This window comes from Mustelus asterias, chromosome 22, assembly GCF_964213995.1.
Source record: "Mustelus asterias chromosome 22, sMusAst1.hap1.1, whole genome shotgun sequence".
Classification (NCBI taxonomy): Eukaryota; Metazoa; Chordata; class Chondrichthyes; order Carcharhiniformes; family Triakidae; genus Mustelus; species Mustelus asterias.
Genome location: NC_135822.1, coordinates 67751918 through 67771286, shown reverse-complemented (window position 1 = coordinate 67771286; position 19369 = coordinate 67751918). Strand labels below are relative to the sequence as shown.

General features: G+C 49.1%; 1 protein-coding gene across 4 annotated transcripts in view; it reads left to right on the top strand.

Moving 5' to 3' along the window:
• Positions 1-19369, top strand: part of LOC144510159 (netrin receptor UNC5D-like) — a 558422-nt gene that overhangs the window by 403098 nt on the left and 135955 nt on the right. For all 4 annotated transcript variants that reach the window (XM_078239549.1, XM_078239553.1, XM_078239552.1 and 1 more), the window contains one exon: positions 9403-9506. In XM_078239549.1, the coding sequence (XP_078095675.1) occupies positions 9403-9506 (104 nt within the window). The remainder of the gene's footprint in view (positions 1-9402; positions 9507-19369) is intronic.

Sequence of the window (19369 nt, the reverse complement as noted above, 5' to 3'; positions counted from 1 at the left end):
AGGGGGTCCCGAGAGAGTGTGTCAGTATTTACAAGGGGTCCCAGGGGAGTGTGTCAGTATTTACAGGGGGTCCCAAAGGGAGTGCGTCAATATTTATAGGGGGTCCCGAGAGAGCGTGCCGGTATTTACAGGGGGTCCCGAGAGAGTGTGTCAGTATTTACAAGGGGTCCCAGGGGAGTGTGTCAGTATTTACAGGGGGTCCCCGGGGAGTGTGTCAGTATTTACAAGGGGTCCCAGGGGAGTGTGTCAGTATTTACAGGGGGGTCCCGGGGAGTGTGTCAGTATTTACAGGGGGTCCCAAAGGGAGTGCGTCAATATTTACAGGGGGTCCCGAGAGAGTGTGCCGGTATTTACAGGGGGTCCCGAGAGAGTCTGCCGGGATTTACAGGGGGTCCCGGGAGAGTGTGTCAGTATTTACAAGCTGTCCCAGGGGAGTGTGTCAGTATTTACGGGGGGTCCCGGGGAGTGTGTCAGTATTTACAGGGGGTCCCAAAGGGAGTGCGTCAATATTTACAGGGGGTCCCGAGAGAGTGTGTCAGTATTTACAGGGGATCCCGAGAGAGTGTGTCAGTATTTACAGGGGCTCCCAAAGGGAGTGCGTCAATATTTACAGGGGGTCCCGAGAGAGTGTGCCGGTATTTACAAGGGTCCCAGGGGAGTGCGTCAATATTTACAGGGGGTCCTGAGAGAGTGTGCCGGTATTTACAAGGGGTCCCAGGGGAGTGTGTCAGTATTTACAGGGGGGTCCCGGGGAGTGTGTCAGTATTTACAGGGGGTCCCAAAGGGAGTGTGTCAGTATTTACAGGGGGTCCCGAGAGAGTGTGTCAGTATTTACAAGGGGTCCCAGGGGAGTTTGTCAGTATTTACAGGGGGTCCCAAAGGGAGTGCGTCAATATTTATAGGGGGTCCCGAGAGAGTGTGCCGGTATTTACAGGGGGTCCCGAGAGAGTGTGTCAGTATTTACAAGGGGTCCCAGGGGAGTGTGTCAGTATTTACAGGGGGTCCCCGGGGAGTGTGTCAGTATTTACAAGGGGTCCCAGGGGAGTGTGTCAGTATTTACAGGGGGGTCCCGGGGAGTGTGTCAGTATTTACAGGGGGTCCCAAAGGGAGTGCGTCAATATTTACAGGGGGTCCCGAGAGAGTGTGCCGGTATTTACAGGGGGTCCCGAGAGAGTGTGCCGGGATTTACAGGGGGTCCCGGGAGAGTGTGTCAGTATTTACAAGCTGTCCCAGGGGAGTGTGTCAGTATTTACGGGGGGTCCCGGGGAGTGTGTCAGTATTTACAGGGGGTCCCAAAGGGAGTGCGTCAATATTTACAGGGGGTCCCGAGAGAGTGTGTCAGTATTTACAGGGGGTCCCGAGAGAGTGTGTCAGTATTTACAAGGGGTCCCAGGGGAGTGTGTCAGTATTTACAGCGGGTCCCGAGAGAGAGTGTCAGTATTTACAAGGGGTCCCAGGGGAGTGTGTCAGTATTTACAGGGGCTCCCCGGGGAGTGTGTCAGTATTTACAAGGGGTCCCAGGGTAGTGTGTCAGAATTTACAGGGGGGTCCCGGGGAGTGTGTCAGTATTTACAGGGGGTCCTAAAGGGAGTACGTCAGTATTTACAGGGGGTCCCGAGAGAGTGTGCCGGTATTCACAGGGGGTCCCGAGAGAGTGTGTCAGTATTTACAGGGGGTCCCGAGAGAGTGTGTCAGTATTTACAAGGGGTCCCAGGGGAGTGTGTCAGTATTTACAGGGGGGTCCCGAGAGAGTGTGTCAGTATTTACAGGGGGTCCCCGGGGAGTGTGACAGTATTTACAGGGGGTCCCCGGGGAGTGTGTCAGTATTTACAAGGGGTCCCAGGGGAGTGTGTCAGTATTTACAGGGGGTCCCCGGGGAGTGTGTCAGTATTTACAGGGGGTTCCGAGAGAGTGTGTCAGTATTTTCAGGGGGTCCCGAGAGAGTGTGTCAGTATTTACAAGGGGTCCCGAGAGAGTGTGTCAGTATTTACAGGGGGTCCCAAGAGAGTGTGTCAGTATTTACAAGGGGTCGAGAGAAAACATGTCAGTATTTACAGGGGGTCCCAAAGGGAGTGCGTCAGTATTTACAGGGGATTCCGAGAGAGTGTGTCAGTATTTTCAGGGGGTCCCGAGAGAGTGTGTCAGTATTTACAAGGGGTCCCGAGAGAGTGTGTCAGTATTTACAGGGGGGTCCCGGGGAGTGTGTCAGTATTTACAGGGGGTCCCCGGGGGAGTGTGTCAGTATTTACAGGGGGTCCCAGGGGAGTGTGTCAGTATTTACAGGGGGTCCCGAGAGAGTGTGTCAGTATTTACAGGGGGTCCCGAGAGAGTGTGTCAGTATTTACAGGGGGGTCCCGGGGAGTGTGTCAGATTTACAGGGGGTCCCCGGGGGAGTGTGTCAGTATATACAGGGGGTCCCGAGAGAGTATGTCAGTATTTACAGGGGGTCCCCGGGGAGTGTGTCAGTATTTACAGGGGGTTCCGAGAGAGTGTGTCAGTATTTACAAGGGGTCCCAGGGGAGTGTGTCAGTATTTACAGAGGGTCCCCGGGGTGTGTGTCAGTATTTACAGGGGGGACCCGGGGAATGTGTCAGTATTTACAGGGGGTCCCCGGGGAGTGTGTCAGTATTTACAGGGGGGTCCCGGGGAGTGTGTCAGTATTTACAGGGGGTCCCCGGGAGTGTGTCAGTATTTACAGGGGGTCCCGGGGAGTGTGTCAGTATTTACAGGGGGTCCCGAGAGAGTGTGTCAGTATTTACAGGGGGTCCCCGGGGAGTGTGCCAGTATTTACAGGGGGTCCCGAGAGAGTGTGTCAGTATTTACAGGGGGTCCCAAGAGAGTGTGCCGGTATTTACAGGGGGTCCCGAGAGAGTGTGTCAGTATTTAAAAGGGGTCCCAGGGGAGTGTGTCAGTATTTACAGGGGGTCCCCGAGGAGTGTGTCAGTATTTACAAGGGGTCCCAGGGGAGTGTGTCAGTATTTACAGGGGGGTCCCGGGGAGTGTGTCAGTATTTACAGGGGGTCCCAAAGGGAGTGCGTCAATATTTACAGGGGGTCCCGAGAGAGTGTGCCGGTATTTACAGGGGGTCCCGAGAGAGTGTGCCGGGATTTACAGGGGGTCCCGGGAGAGTGTGTCAGTATTTACAAGCTGTCCCAGGGGAGTGTGTCAGTATTTACGGGGGGTCCCGGGGAGTGTGTCAGTATTTACAGGTGGTCCCAAAGGGAGTGCGTCAATATTTACAGGGGGTCCCGAGAGAGTGTGTCAGTATTTACAGGGGATCCCGAGAGAGTGTGTCAGTATTTACAGGGGCTCCCAAAGGGAGTGCGTCAATATTTACAGGGGGTCCCGAGAGAGTGTGCCGGTATTTACAAGGGTCCCAGGGGAGTGCGTCAATATTTACAGGGGGTCCTGAGAGAGTGTGCCGGTATTTACAAGGGGTCCCAGGGGAGTGTGTCAGTATTTACAGGGGGGTCCCGGGGAGTGTGTCAGTATTTACAGGGGGTCCCAAAGGGAGTGTGTCAGTATTTACAGGGGGTCCCGAGAGAGTGTGTCAGCATTTACAAGGGGTCCCAGGGGAGTGTGTCAGTATTTACAGGGGGTCCCAAAGGGAGTGCGTCAATATTTATAGGGGGTCCCGAGAGAGTGTGCCGGTATTTACAGGGGGTCCTGAGAGAGTGTGTCAGTATTTACAAGGGGTCCCAGGGGAGTGTGTCAGTATTTACAGGGGGTCCCCGGGGAGTGTGTCAGTATTTACAAGGGGTCCCAGGGGAGTGTGTCAGTATTTACAGGGGGGTCCCGGGGAGTGTGTCAGTATTTACAGGGGGTCCCAAAGGGAGTGCGTCAATATTTACAGGGGGTCCCGAGAGAGTGTGTCAGTATTTACAGGGGGTCCCGAGAGAGTGTGCCGGGATTTACAGGGGGTCCCGGGAGAGTGTGTCAGTATTTACAAGCTGTCCCAGGGGAGTGTGTCAGTATTTACGGGGGGTCCCGGGGAGTGTGTCAGTATTTACAGGGGGTCCCAAAGGGAGTGCGTCAATATTTACAGGGGGTCCCGAGAGAGTGTGTCAGTATTTACAGGGGGTCCCGAGAGAGTGTGTCAGTATTTACAAGGGGTCCCAGGGGAGTGTGTCAGTATTTACAGCGGGTCCCGAGAGAGTGTGTCAGTATTTACAAGGGGTCCCAGGGGAGTGTGTCAGTATTTACAGGGGCTCCCCGGGGAGTGTGTCAGTATTTACAAGGGGTCCCAGGGGAGTGTGTCAGAATTTACAGGGGGGTCCCGGGGAGTGTGTCAGTATTTACAGGGGGTCCTAAAGGGAGTACGTCAGTATTTACAGGGGGTCCCGAGAGAGTGTGCCGGTATTTACAGGGGATCCCGAGAGAGTGTGTCAGTATTTACAGGGGGTCCCGAGAGAGTGTGTCAGTATTTACAAGGGGTCCCAGGGGAGTGTGTCAGTATTTACAGGGGGGTCCCAAGAGAGTGTGTCAGTATTTACAGGGGGTCCCCGGGGAGTGTGACAGTATTTACAGGGGGTCCCCGGGGAGTGTGTCAGTATTTACAAGGGGTCCCAGGGGAGTGTGTCAGTATTTACAGGGGGTCCCCGGGGAGTGTGTCAGTATTTACAGGGGGTTCCGAGAGAGTGTGTCAGTATTTTCAGGGGGTCCCGAGAGAGTGTGTCAGTATTTACAAGGGGTCCCGAGAGAGTGTGTCAGTATTTACAGGGGGTCCCAAGAGAGTGTGTCAGTATTTACAAGGGGTCGAGAGAAAACATGTCAGTATTTACAGGGGGTCCCAAAGGGAGTGCGTCAGTATTTACAGGGGGTTCCGAGAGAGTGTGTCAGTATTTTCAGGGGGTCCCGAGAGAGTGTGTCAGTATTTACAAGGGGTCCCGAGAGAGTGTGTCAGTATTTACAGGGGGGTCCCGGGGAGTGTGTCAGTATTTACAGGGGGTCCCCGGGGGAGTGTGTCAGTATTTACAGGGGGTCCCAGGGGAGTGTGTCAGTATTTACAGGGGGTCCCGAGAGAGTGTGTCAGTATTTACAGGGGGTCCCGAGAGAGTGTGTCAGTATTTACAGGGGGGTCCCGGGGAGTGTGTCAGATTTACAGGGGGTCCCCGGGGGAGTGTGTCAGTATATACAGGGGGTCCCGAGAGAGTATGTCAGTATTTACAGGGGGTCCCCGGGGAGTGTGTCAGTATTTACAGGGGGTTCCGAGAGAGTGTGTCAGTATTTACAAGGGGTCCCAGGGGAGTGTGTCAGTATTTACAGAGGGTCCCCGGGGTGTGTGTCAGTATTTACAGGGGGGTCCCGGGGAATGTGTCAGTATTTACAGGGGGTCCCCGGGGAGTGTGTCAGTATTTACAGGGGGGTCCCGGGGAGTGTGTCAGTATTTACAGGGGGTCCCCGGGAGTGTGTCAGTATTTACAGGGGGTCCCGGGGAGTGTGTCAGTATTTACAGGGGGTCCCGAGAGAGTGTGTCAGTATTTACAGGGGGTCCCCGGGGAGTGTGCCAGTATTTACAGGGGGTCCCGAGAGAGTGTGTCAGTATTTACAGGGAGTCCCGAGAGAGTGTGCCAGTATTTACAGGGGGTCCCGAGAGAGTGTGCCAGTATTTACAGGGGGTCCCGAGAGAGTGTGTCAGTAATTACAGGGGGTCCCCGGGAGTGTGTCAGTATTTACAGGGGGTCCCGAGAGAGTGTGCCAGTATTTACAGGGGGTCCCGAGAGAGTGTGTCAGTATTTACAGGGGGTCCCCGTGGAGTGTGTCAGTATTTACAGGGGGTCCCAAAGGGAATGCGTCAATATTTACAGGGGGTCCCGAGAGAGTGTGCCAGTATTTACAGGGGGTCCCCGGGGAGTGTGTCAGTATTTACAGGGGGTCCCGAGAGAGTGTGCCAGTATTTACAGGGGGTCCCGAGAGAGTGTGCCAGTATTTACAGGGGCTCCCGAGAGAGTGTGCCGGTATTTACAGGGGGTCCCGAGAGAGTGTGTCAGTATTTACAGGGGGGTCCCGGGGAGTGTGTCAGTATTTACAGGGGGTCCCAAAGGGAGTGCGTCAATATTTACAGGGGGTCCCGAGAGAGTGTGTCAGTATTTACAGGGGGTCCCGAGAGAGTGTGTCAGTATTTACAGGGGGTCTTTCGGACCTCTCAGTATCAATAATCCCTGGGAATGTGTCTGTATTTACAGGGAGCCCTTGAGGGGGGTCAAGTCGTTACAGGAGGTCCTCGGGAGTGTGTTATGTTTACAGGTGATCTCCCAGTGTGCCATTTACAGGAGGCCATGGAGCGTGTCAGTATTTGCAGCAGCTCCTTGGGCATGTGTCAGTGTTTGCATGGCATGGCACTCTACGCGTATGCCCACAGTAACCAGCCTGTTCGTGAATCCAGTTGGAGTTCTTTGCTCTGTGTCACATGGCCAAAGTGTTCCAAAGAGCAAAAAAATGACAATGAAATGCTGAGACATACACAGATGATGCTGATGCCGCTTAGGAAGTCAGGCACTTTCTGCTAAGAACAGACATGTGAGCGTCATAAATTGCAACGGATTTGCTCCGATTAGACACTTCAAAGCCTTCAGAATGCATGTTGCCTTCCTAAATCCTGTTGGGCAGTCCATTATCCTATGGCATTCTGAGTAAAATTGATGTTTGCAAGACGCCATAATCAAGAGTGATGATAGTTCAGAAGAGGGCGTTAAGAGGATTCACATGAAATCAGCATTTCCACATTTAGCAAAAGAACCATAACTACTGCAAACACTGTCACTCCAGTTGCCATGGCTGGTGGGCTGTGATTTCTGTTCATCTCCTCATGTTCGATTCTCAGCATCCACCACACTCTTCGCGATTGTTTGTCCAATTCAAAACTCATTGTGGCAATGAATCAGTCCAGTCGATTTCGTTGGTTTGGGGAGGGAAGAAGGAGAGACCCTCCTGCGAAATTATGGAGCAAGTGTGGCGCTTGTAAAAAATTGTCACCGAGTAAGCAGCATTACCTATCTCTTACTCTCTTTGTGGATTTAAGTCCATGTCAAAGTTGATCCGCCTGGTCATGTAATAATAATCAGAAAGTCAATGTCTTGTTCTACATCTCACCTGGAATACAATCTCGCTCTTTCTGGAGCTAACCGGAGGGTGGGCAGTATTAGACCTAATATTTTGCAATGAGAGATTTAATCGATAACCTCATGGTGAAGGTCAGTGAGCTGAAACTGTTACCCTGTTGACGGGAAAATGGGAGGAGGTGTTTTTAAAGAAGCTACAGCAGGGAAACCCTGGTTCAAAGGTAATCAGGCAGAGTCAACATGGTTTTGTGAAAGGCTCTGGCCGTCACACTTTGGGAAGAATTTGGGAATATGTGAGAGGATGCAGAAAAGGTTTAGGAAAATGGTTCCAGGGATGGAAGATTTTTGGCAGCAGGTTTGGGTTGGTGGGGTGCTGGTTGTTCTCCAGGGAAAAGGGAGATTGAGGAGGGATTTTGATGTGCTGTACATGTTTGACAGGTTTAGACACAGTAGACAAACAAGAGCTGTTCCCATTAGCTGATGAAACATACACACAACAGGGATCATTGACTTGACACAGTGGGTGGTGGTGACTTGGAACCACCAAGAGTGGTGGAAACACAATGGACAATTTCAAAAATGAATAGAATGGAGCGTGACGGCAATGGGGTTAGAACGAAGGGATGGGACTGAATGGATTGCTCTACAGACTACTGGCATGGAATTCCCTGCCGCAGTGACTCGATAACTGTGACTTTTTTTTATTCGTTCATGGGATGTAGGCATCGCTGGCTGGACCAGCATTTAAGGACCAGCATTTATTGCCCATTCCTGAGGGCATTTAAGGCATTGAAATTATTATTTCATTGCTGTGGATCTGGAGTCACTTGGAGGTCAGACCAGGTAAGAAAGACATATTTCCTTACCTGAAGGACATCAGTGAACCAGATGGGTTTTTACAACAACGTCATCAAAAGACTAGAATTCCAGATTCTTACTGAATTCAGATTTCTGCCATGGTGGGATTTGAATCAGAGTCCAGTGACAATACCAATAAACCCCTGAGCAGCACACTGCATGAACTCATCATTGACACCATGAGTTTCTCCCTCTTTGCATTTTGTTGAGGTCAAAATATGGACATTTCGTCCATGCGTTACTGCAGGGATGGCCTGGTAGCACAGTGGTTAGCACTGCTGCCTCACAGCACCAGGGTCCCGAGTTCAATTCCCGACTTGGGTCACTGTGTGGAGTTTGCACATTCTCCCCGTGTCTGTGTGGGTTTCCTCCCACAGTTGCTGGCTAGGTGCATTGTCCCAAATAGGCACCAGAGTGTGGCGAGTAGGAGACTTTCACAGTAACTTCATTGCAGTGTTGATGTAAGCCTTACTTGTGACTAATAAATAAACTTTAGTTGCATCACCATTTGATAATTGCTTTATTTTAAATTCTCAGGTGAGTGTTGCTGGCAAGACCAGCATTTTTACTGCCCATCTTTTGTTATCCTGAGAAGATAGTCATGGATCAATTTTCTCCACTAACTGTCACCGAACACTGTGAATAAAATCATTTCCCCGACAGTTTATTTCCTTTGCAAAGAATTTGGCTCCTTATTTTTTTACAATAAGGTTCATAAGACCTTGGAAGCCGTATTCATCCTTTATAATCAATGTCAATTCTCAAAATGATTGAAATGGTAGAATGAGACAGCAAAGGAGGAGGTTGGTGGGCCCATCACACCTGTGGCAATTCTTTGAAAGAGTTCTCCAACTGGTCCCACTCTCCAGCCCTTTCTCCACAGCTGTGCAATTCCCCCCCCCCCCCCGACCCCCGCGCCCCAATTGAGCTATCCAATTAAGCCCACTCCCATTGCTTTCCCCTCCTCTACGATGCTGGCTCTCGCTGTGGACAGATTCATCGGCACGATGCATCTGTTGATACCCCACCCACACGGGCATTCACAGCGCATGCCACGGCAAACGGTGTCAGCCAAGGGGGTGCTTGAGAGAGTCATGGTGGGATCTGAAGCTTCAACTCTGGACTGGGAGTGCAAGTTAGTCAGGAGTTCCAAATATATTTTGACAAAGGGTCATCCAGACTCAAAAGGCGGCTAGATATAGCACTTGGGGCGAATGGGATCAAATGTTATGGGGAGAAAGCAGGATCAGGCTATTGAGTTGGACCATCAGCCATGATCATGATGAATGATGGAGCAGGCTCGAAGGGCCAAATGGCCTCCTCCTGCTCCTATCTTCTGTCTCTATGTTTCTAAAATGTTGGCTCTATTCTCCCCCCGACAGAGTTTTCCCGGCATTTTATGTTTTTGTTTCAGATTGCTGCATCTGCAGTATTTTGCCTTTACCGCAAGATATTATTTTGATTACACGTTTCTTCCCAACAGATTTGAGGAAGAACTTTGAGCAAGATCCACAGGCAAAAGAGGTTCCCCTGGAAGGGAAGATTATCTTGCACTGTCGTCCCCCTGAGGGAGTCCCTTCCGCTAAGGTAAAAAGCAGCTTTTGACTTTTCGTACACGGGCAATAATCTGAGAAACTTTTCACAAGGCGGACAGCCTCTTGATTATCCACACGTGCCATGATCTGAAAGGTCGTTTTGCAGAAAGTTAGATTCCGATCATCCGGTTGAGTATTTTTATTTGATTTTCACAGACACAGCGTGATTAGTTAACTGGATTTCTCGTAGCTGGTGGAATCACACAGCGTTTAGATTTAGCTCGAGCTTCCAGGGAGCAGCGGCAGCCAGCAGCTTTCCCAAGAGTAACTCATTTTTAAAATGGATTTAAAAAAAGTGGGCCTTGTCTGCCCCTGCTGGGAACTTTGATTGGATAAAAGAAAGCAGCATTCTCGTGCTTCTTTGTCTTATGGCATCTCAGAGACGTCCCCTTGGCACGTCATTGAAAGGGGCCACATTGTTTCTGTAACTGTCGCAGTCAACGCATCAGCCGAGACGTGCACTGCACAATCCCACATCTGGAATTCAGAATCTACTGATGACCATGAAACCATTGTCGATTGTCTGCTTCACTGATGTCCTTTCACGAAGGAAATCTGCTGTCCTTACCCGGTCTGGCCTACATGTGACTCCAGAACCACAGCAATGTGGTTGACTCTCAACTGCCCTCCGAGGGCAACTGGTGATGGGCTTTTGCCTCCATCATCCTTTCAGACGGTGAACCCTAGCCCTTCACCGACCTCCGTGACAATCATTCTCCCCAGCGCTGTTCTAATCCTTGATTTCTTCTCAAATCCCAGCTAATTCTCCAGAAGAACAACAAGTTCACAAAATGGCTAAAGGCAGCACCTCGGGTTGATAAGGCTATTGAAAGCACAGCAAATAAAATTGGAGGACAGGGGTGGGATTTAAAAGTCAACCGTTCGGGGGCTGAACTATTGTTTTTCTTAAGGAATGAAGCAAGTGACAGGGTGATATAATGCAAGTGTTTAAAATCACCAGAGAATGGTGGAGCACAATGAAAACAGGCAGTCAAGGACAGTGTGGACCCTCCTGTAAGTCTTGTTTAAAGGGTGGATACAAGTTGGATTAATAGGATCGGAACTGTTCCCTCATGGAGAGGGAACATTGACAGCCGTTGGTTAGTCCGTCGGCATGCTGCATTTTCCAGGTGTGTGTTTTGCCATTTTGAGAAAAGTGCTAAACTGACGCTTCCACTTCACCAGATTTCTTGTCAATGTTATTGCAATACTTCCGCTGCATTTAGCTTCTAATTGAATCCAAGGAATATTCCATTAAATGGCTAATTAGCCCACTTCATTTGTTGTCAGTGAAAGTGTCTTTGTGTTCCAACTCATTGACAGGCTCTGCCCAATTCACAAAGGCTTCTGTTCCCTTCGCATTCCTGTCCTTGTCAGACAAGGGAAAGCTGCATAATTATGGGACGTCTTTGGTTTGTCCAGGGGGAATGAGGCAGTAAACATTCTGTCCATAATTTAATTAAAGTGTATATTCTGTCAACTTGCATTTGCCAACTTTCCCAGGTAATTACATTTTAGGTTCCAGCAACGAGGTTTAACACATACCCATGTGCAGTATATTCAAAATCTTCAGGAAAGGGAACACCGTGACCCTCCTTTGCCGGATGGATATGGGGCTCCAAAGTCTTGCACTAATCAATTCAAACTGCTTCGGCAAAGCAGCCAGCATAATCAAGGACCCCACGCACCCCAGACATTCTCTCTTCCACCTTCTTCCGTCGGGGAAAAGATACATAAATCTGAGCTCAGGTACCAACCAACTCAAGAACAGCTTCTTCCCTGCTGCAGCTAGGTTGTAACACTACATTCTGCACCCTCTCCTTCTCTATGAACGGTATGCTTTGTCTGTATATCTCGCAAGCAACACTACTTCTCACCCCATACCAACGCATGTGACAATAATGAACCAAATCAAAGAAGTGGCCTAGAAAGGCACTGAGTCACTCATAAGCAATCTTAATGTAAACTGCTAATTCTGACATTTCACATTCCCTCCTGGACGTTTCCCCCGGCTGTTGAGTCCATAACCTGCAGACAGTCTCAGAATAAGGGGCAGGCCACTTAGGACTGTGATGAGGAGGAATTTCCTCATGCAGAGGGCATATCTATTTGCAATTCTCTACCCCACAGGGCTATGGAAGCTCATGTCCAACACCAGAAAGCGATAGATTTCTGGATACTGATGACATCAGCGGGTGGGGAAAAATGGCACAGAGGCAGATTGTTAACCATGATCTGTTTGAATGGTGCAGCAGGATCAATGGGCTGAATGGCCAACTCCTACTCCCATGTTCCTATTCCTTTGGCCTCAAACCCTGCTTCATCTGAAGACAAATCCATGGAAAGTTGATTTATTGTTTCGGGGACATGACGTTCATTTGAAGAGGCAGTGCATACAAGATGGGCCGAATGGCCTCCTTCTGCCCTCTAACAATACTGGGACATATTTCCATTCATTTAAGGTGCATCACTGCTCACTCCCTTCATAACTGGATGACTTGCGGGGCCATTTGGGCGGCACGGTGGCACAGTGGTTAGCATTACTGCCTCACAGTGCCGGGGACCCGGGTTCGATTCTCGGCTTGGGTCACTGTCTGTGTGGAGTTTGCACGTTCTCCCCGTGTCTGCGTGGGTTTCCTCCGGGTGCTCTGGTTTCCTTCCGCAGTCCAAAGATGTGCGGGTTAGTTTGATTGGCCATGTTAAATTGACCCCAGTGTCAGGAGTATTGGCAAGGTAAATGCTTGGGTTGCTGGAATAAAGTCTGGGTGGGATTGTGGTCGGTACAGGCCTCCTTCTGTACTGTGGGGACTCTATGATGCTATGATTTCATAGATCCAGTTGAGAATCACCTGCGTTGCTATAGGTGTGGAGTCACAGCTCGGCTGCACTGGTTAAGGACAGCAGTTTTCCTTCCTGACAGGACCTTAGATTTTGCAACTGGTTTCACGGCCATCATTACTGAGACAAACCTTTTATTCCAGATTTATTGAGCTTACTAATTTTCAATTCGCCAGCTGCCATGGTGGGGTTTGAACTTGTGTCACCAGGTCACGAGCTCTGGCCTTTCTCCCTGACAAGTCCAATAAAAATAATGACTGTGCCACCACATTCTCATTCAAAAAAATATTAATACTATTGACAGGCAGTTGCTTTTAATTTCAGTGCAAGATTGTTTAGGCTGATTAAAGGCTGGTTAACCCATTGAACCCTCTGATTCCATATCCAATTATTCAGTCACGGACTCTGCCTTTCTCCGTATGTTAGTTATCAGCTTTGAGGCTGTTTAAATCTCAGTCTGATAGCAACCTGCAGACACGATGCTTGTTAACCTGGATCTTGAAGCCCACTGTGTTTCTGGCTCACGTTTGCTGCTTTCTCCCATTTGCAAAGCTCCAGATCACCCATGGTCTTTGCTGGAAAATGAATGCACCGGATCAAGCCATTTGGCCTGCTGCTGCTGCCCCCCCCCCCCCCCCCCCCCCCACCCCGCCTGTTTCTCATCTGCGATCACTGTCAGAGTGTGTTCTTTGTTAAAGGCTTTGCTGAATCATGGAGTGCAGAACAGGCCCTTTGGCCCATCGAGTCTGCACCGACACGTGAGAAACGGGGCAGCACGGTGGGCGCAGCGGTTAGCACTGCTGCCTCACAGCGCCGGGTTCGATTCCCAGCTTGGGAATCCCTGTCTGTGTGGAGTTTGCACGTTCTCCCCGCGTCTGCGTGGGTTTCCTCCGGGTGCTCTGGTTTCCTCCCACAGTCGGAAAGATGTGCTGGTTAGGGTGCATTGGCCATGCTAAATTCTCCCACAGTGTACCCGAACAGGCGCCAGACTGTGGTGACTACGGGATTTTCACAGTAACCTCACTGCAGTGTTAATGTAAGCCTACTTGTGACACTAATTTAACAAAAGTAAAGTAAAAACATCCGAACTCCCACCTAATCCCAATCACCTTGTCCCAATCCCTCGAATCCCACCTAATCCCATCTGCCAGCACCTGGTCCATAGCCTTCAATGTTATGATGTGCCAAGTGTTCATCCAGCTACTTTAAAGGATGTGAGGCAACCCACCTCTGCCACCATCCCAGGCAGCGCATTGCAGATCATTACCCTCCTGGTAAAAGGTTTTTCCTCTCATCCTCCTAAACATCCTGCCCCTCACCTTGAACCCATGTCCTCTCGTGACTGACCCATCAACTAAGGGGAACAGCTGCTCCTTATCCACCCTGTCCATGTCTCTGATGGCTACAGCATCAATCATCACCCTCAACTCATCTGTTTTACCTGCAGTAGGAGTCATCCAGTCATCCTGGCCTCACTCCTTGAATTTTACAGTTGCAGTCCCTTTGACTGGATTGTTTTACTATATGATTCTGTGCCCTTATTCTGTTAACAGTCTGTGTCCCCTCCCCCTACCAAATTACTTTAAACTCCTCCCAATAGCACTAGCAAAACATCCTGCAGGATGTTCATCCCACGCTGGTTCAGATGTAAACCGTCCTGGTTGTCCAGGTCCCACCTTCCCCAGAAAAGGTCCCAAAGATCCAGGAATCTAAAACCCTCCCTCCTGCACCAACTCTTATGCCACACATTCATCTGCCCTATTCATCCCATTTGTGCTCGCTCGTATACGGCACTGGGCATAAAACAGAGATTACAACCCGAGAGGCCCAGCTTTTGAGTCTACTGCCTAACTCCTTGAATTCTTGATGCCCCCCCCCCCCCCCCCCCCCCCCCGCCCCCATACAGACAGGTTGGTGTCAGAAGCTTGGTTCTGTCTGCACTTCCTGGAGGAAACAGCGCCCTCAACACCCTTCAAAATGAAATACCAATTTGTGAGCGAGACCCCAGGCGACTCCCGAACTACCTGCCTATATCTTGGACTGCTTCAAGTCCCTTCAGCTGCAGTGTGACCACCTCAATGCGCTCAGACTCACGGATGCTCTACAGAGACCCCAGCCGCCATTCCATCTCCGAAACTCAAGCTTCCAGGAGCTGCAGCTGGATACACTTTCTGGAAACATGCTGGCCTTGGGCACTGGAAATGTGCCTGGCCTCCCACATGGAGCAAGATGAGCAAACCACAGCTTCAAGCTCTCCTGCCATGCCCAAACCCTTTAAGACTGTATAAAAAAAATTTCCCTACCCATGCCGAAACAATGGCATACAATTTAATATGGTTTGGAAATACCCACCGGACTTAATTACCAATCAGCTGCATCTGTTGGTCTCACCACTTTCTGACCTGTCATGTCTGGTCAGCTTCTGCCTCCACTGGACCTGTGGAGGTCGTAAGGGACCCAAGAACTGCAATAGCTCCCTCCTCCACATCCCTAAACTCCCACACTTGGCTCTCACTTTGCAGCTTACGCCTTGACCAGAACAGCAAGATCTGTTCAGCAATGATGATATGAAAACTTATGGGATCTTTAATTTCAATGTGAATCCATTTATACCAGTGCGGACTACAAGATTGATACCTTGTTATTCTTAGTTTGGCTTCCCAACTGCAGAAACGAACTTGCATGGCCAGATGCCCATGTTTTAAACTCTACAAAGTTGGCAGAATTCCAGATCTCAGGATATGTATTGACTAAAAGTGATGGATTTGTTTGGAACTGAATGCATGAAAATGATTGAGGCTGTGTCACAGGGAACCCATGGCGAGTGCCATATTGATGAGGAATTCTGTGATTTGTGCGTCATGTTAGATGGATGTGTCCATAGACACTTCCTTAGCACATTGGTCAGAACATTGAATACAGGAGTTGGAATGTCTCGTTGAAGTTGTACAAGACATTGGTAAGGCCACACTTGGAATATTGTGTACAGTTCTGGTCACCCGATTATAGAAAAGATATTATTAAACTAGAAAGAGTGCAGAAAAGATTTACTAGGATGCTACTGGGACTTGATGGTTTGAGTTATAAGGAGAGGCTGGCTAGACTGGGCATTTTTTCCAAGGAGCATAGGAGGCTTAGGGGTCTATAAAATAATGAGGGGCATAGACAAGGTAGATAGTCAATATCTTTTCCCAAAGGGAAAGGAGTCTAAAACTCGAGGGCATAGGTTTAAGGTGAGAGGGGAGAGCTACAAAAGGGTCCAGAGGGGTATTTTTTTCACGCAGAGGGTGGTGAGTGACTGGAACAAGCTGCCAGAGGTAGCAGTAGAGGTGGGTACAATTTTGCTTTTAAAAAACATTTAGACAGTTACATGGGTAAAATGAATATAGAGGGATATGGGCCAAACGCGGGCAACTGGGAATAGCCTCGTGGTTAAAAACTGGGCGGGCATGGACAAGTTGAGCTTGTCTGACTGCTTGTATAGTGCCTGAACTGCAGCGACAGAATGCAATGGGGCAAGTGTGCTAATGCAGTGATAATGTCCCATCTGCTCTCTTCAGAGCTAAGAGACCCCTGTGGAGAAACCAGCCACTTTGGAGACACACACAGACATCACCACCTGCACTCAAAGCAGGCACGTGGACAGTTTACACACACTGCAGGAATTGGTGCTACTGGGGAAGGGGGGGTTAGCAGTTCTGAGAAGCCAGCTGATGTAGAGTGGGGCGACCCGGGGTGCCGGCCGACTGCTTTACAGGGAAACAGAACTCCATGGGTCTGCTACCAAATTGAATTTGTCACAGCAGCAGACCAATGACGGGGAGAAAGACCTTGCATTTAAATAAGCCTTTCACAATGTCCCAAGATTCTTTACAGCCAGTGTTGAACTTTGAAACATCATCACTTTGGCATCAAGAACAGCCTCTCGCGTCCTTTAGTTTGATCATGGCTGATCTGTATCTTAATTTTACTTGCCTGTCTTGGTTCCAGATCTTCTGGTGAGCAAAAGAACACCATATTGTCTACTTGCACTTCTTGTGGGAAGGAAATATACTCTGGCCATGCCTAACCTGTGTTAGACATTGTGTGTGGCCAGCGCATCTGGAAATATTAAGAGGCTTCCAACCTCGTTTGGAACAAGGAAGGTATTTATTGAATAGGAAAATATAGATACAGGAAGCTTATGTAGCACAAAGGCTGCCCTGGAGCTGAGCCCCAGTTCTACACGCTTACAACATGGTTGTAGAAGATTCTGCCTGGACTTCACTCTCTGGTGTCAACACTCATTCTCAGTTTCCACTGATCCCTCAAGTTAGGTGAGCATCTATTGCTGCACTGTCTTCAAGAGACACCACACACACAACAACCTGTTGCTGGTTCTTGCTGAGATCAATGCAATCATTCAGTCATTGGTGTCACCTTCTTCCCAAAAAGGTTGAACATACAGCAGTACAGAGGCCTGATTTTAACTCTCATGAGCCTAAGTGAGCAGTACGCCCATCCATGCATTTATGTGACTGGCCTTTACAGCCTGTAATAACTCAGGAAGCCCAACTGAAAAGGAATGGTATTTATTGTTGAACAAAATAAAGCTACTATTCCATGGCACATGTCCCTTTCAACAATTCACCGAAATACATTGTAAATTACAATCCATATGAGCTATAATTTCACAATGATAATTTACAACAGCACGTATACCGTCATTAACGCAGCAGTGAACAACCTCCCTTCCAATGAACGTTAACTTCTCTGTCAGCTTTCAGAGTTTCACTTTCTCGGACACACAAGCCCCAGCCATTCACACACACACACACAAGTCCCAACCCAGGACAATAGTTCTGCAAGCCCTTCCCCGTGTCTGACTTATAAAGGGGCTCAGGTGACATGTTACACCTGGGCAGGCCAATGCCTGTTACCAGGGGAACGCGATGAGCCCCCTCCCCACCCCCAAGGGAGATCAATTAGAGATTCTCCAAGAAACTCATGGGTTATCACACAGCCAATCAAAAATACTTTTGAAGTGCAGTCACTGTTGCAATGTAGGAAAGATGGCGGCACAGCAAGAGCTCACAACAGGATGACAGTTGATGTTGATTCAAGGACAAATATTTGTCAGGACACTGAGGAGAACGCTCCACTTCTTCCTTTGAAGAATGCCATCTTATGTGTCTGCCTGGGAGAGAGTAGTGGTTTAACGACTCATCCTAAAGATAGCACCTCCAATGGTGCTGCACTCTCTCAGTACTGCAGTGAAAGTGTCAACATAGATTATGTGGTCATGCCTCTGGAATGAGACTTGAACCCATCATAGAATCATATAGTACACATCCCTAGCCAAGCTGTTCCATTGCAGCTCAAATACTGGAATTGACCCAGCAATGACGAAAGTTGCCCAGGTATGTCCTGTCAACACAAAGCAAGACAGATTCAACCCAGCCAAATACTGACCCATCAGTCTACACTCGGTCATCAGTAAAGTGATGGAAGGGGTCATCAAAAGTGGTTCTTAGTCAGCAATAACTTGCAGACTGATGCTCAACTTGGGTTCTGCCAGGGTTGCTCAGATCTTAGCCCTTGGTCTAAACATGGGCAAAGACCTGAACTCCAGAGGTGAGGTGACAATGACTGCTCTTGACATCAAGGATTTGGTCGAGTGTGGCATCAAGGAACTCAAGCAAAACTGGAGTCAATGGGAAGCAAGGGGAAAACTCACCGTTGGTTGGAATCACACCTAGCACAGAGGAAGATGGTTGTGGTTGTTGGAGTCTATCATCTCAATCCCAGGACCTTGCTGCAAGAGTTCCTCAGCATAGTATCCGAGGCGCAACTATCTTCAGCTGCTCCATCAATGGCCAGGCCACCACCATTATAAGGTCAGAAATGGGAAAGTGCGCTGGTAACCACACAATGCTCAGCACCATTCATGACTTCTCAGACACTGAAGCAATCCAATGACTAGATGCAGCAAGACCTGGACAACATCCAGGCTTGAACTGCTAGTTGGTGAGTAAAGCTCACACCACACAAGTGCCAGCACTGACCATTTCCAAAAAGAGAGAATCTAGCCATCTCTCCATTACATTCAATGACATTATCATCAATGAATCCCCCATGATCAACTTCTAGGAATTATCATTGATCTGAATCAGAAGTGGTCCAGCCTTATAAATACGATGGCTAAAAGAGCAGGTCAGAGACTGAGAATTTTGAGATGATTAACTCACTTCCTGACTCTTTAACACCTGTCCATCATCTGCAACGCACAAATCAGAAGTGTGATGGAATACTCTTCATAGATGGGTGAAGCTCGACACCATCCAGGACAATTGGCTCCTGATCCACTACCTTCAACATTCACTCCCTCCACTCCCAATGCACAGTGGCAGCTGTGTGTATCATCTACATGATGCACTGCAGTAATTCACCAAGGCTTCTTCAACAGCACCTTCCAAACCAATGACTTCCATCACGTAGGACCAGGGCAGCAGATACATGGGAACACCACAACTGCAAGTTTCCCTCCAAGCCACTCCCCTTTTTGACATGGAAATATAAGAACATAAGAACTAAGAGCAGGAGTAGGCCATCTGGCCCCTCGAGCCTGCTCCGCCATTCAATAAGATCATGGCTGATCTTTTCGTGGACTCAGCTCCACTTACCCGCCCGCTCACCATAACCCTTAATTCCTTTACTGTTCAAAAATTTATCTATCCTTGCCTTAAAAACATTCAATGAGGTAGCCTCAACTGCTTCACTGGGCAGGGAATTCCACAGATTCACAACCCCTTTGTGTGAAGAGATTCCTCCTCAACTCAGTCCTAAATCTGCTTCCGCTTATTTTGAGGCCATGCCCCCTAGTTCTAGTTTCACCCGCCAGTAGAAACAACTTCCCTGCTTCTATCTTATCTATTCCCTTCAAAATCTTATATGTTTCCATAAGATCTCCCCTCATTCTTCTGAATTCCAATGAGTATAACCCCAGTCTACTCAGTCTCTCCTCACATTTACCAACAT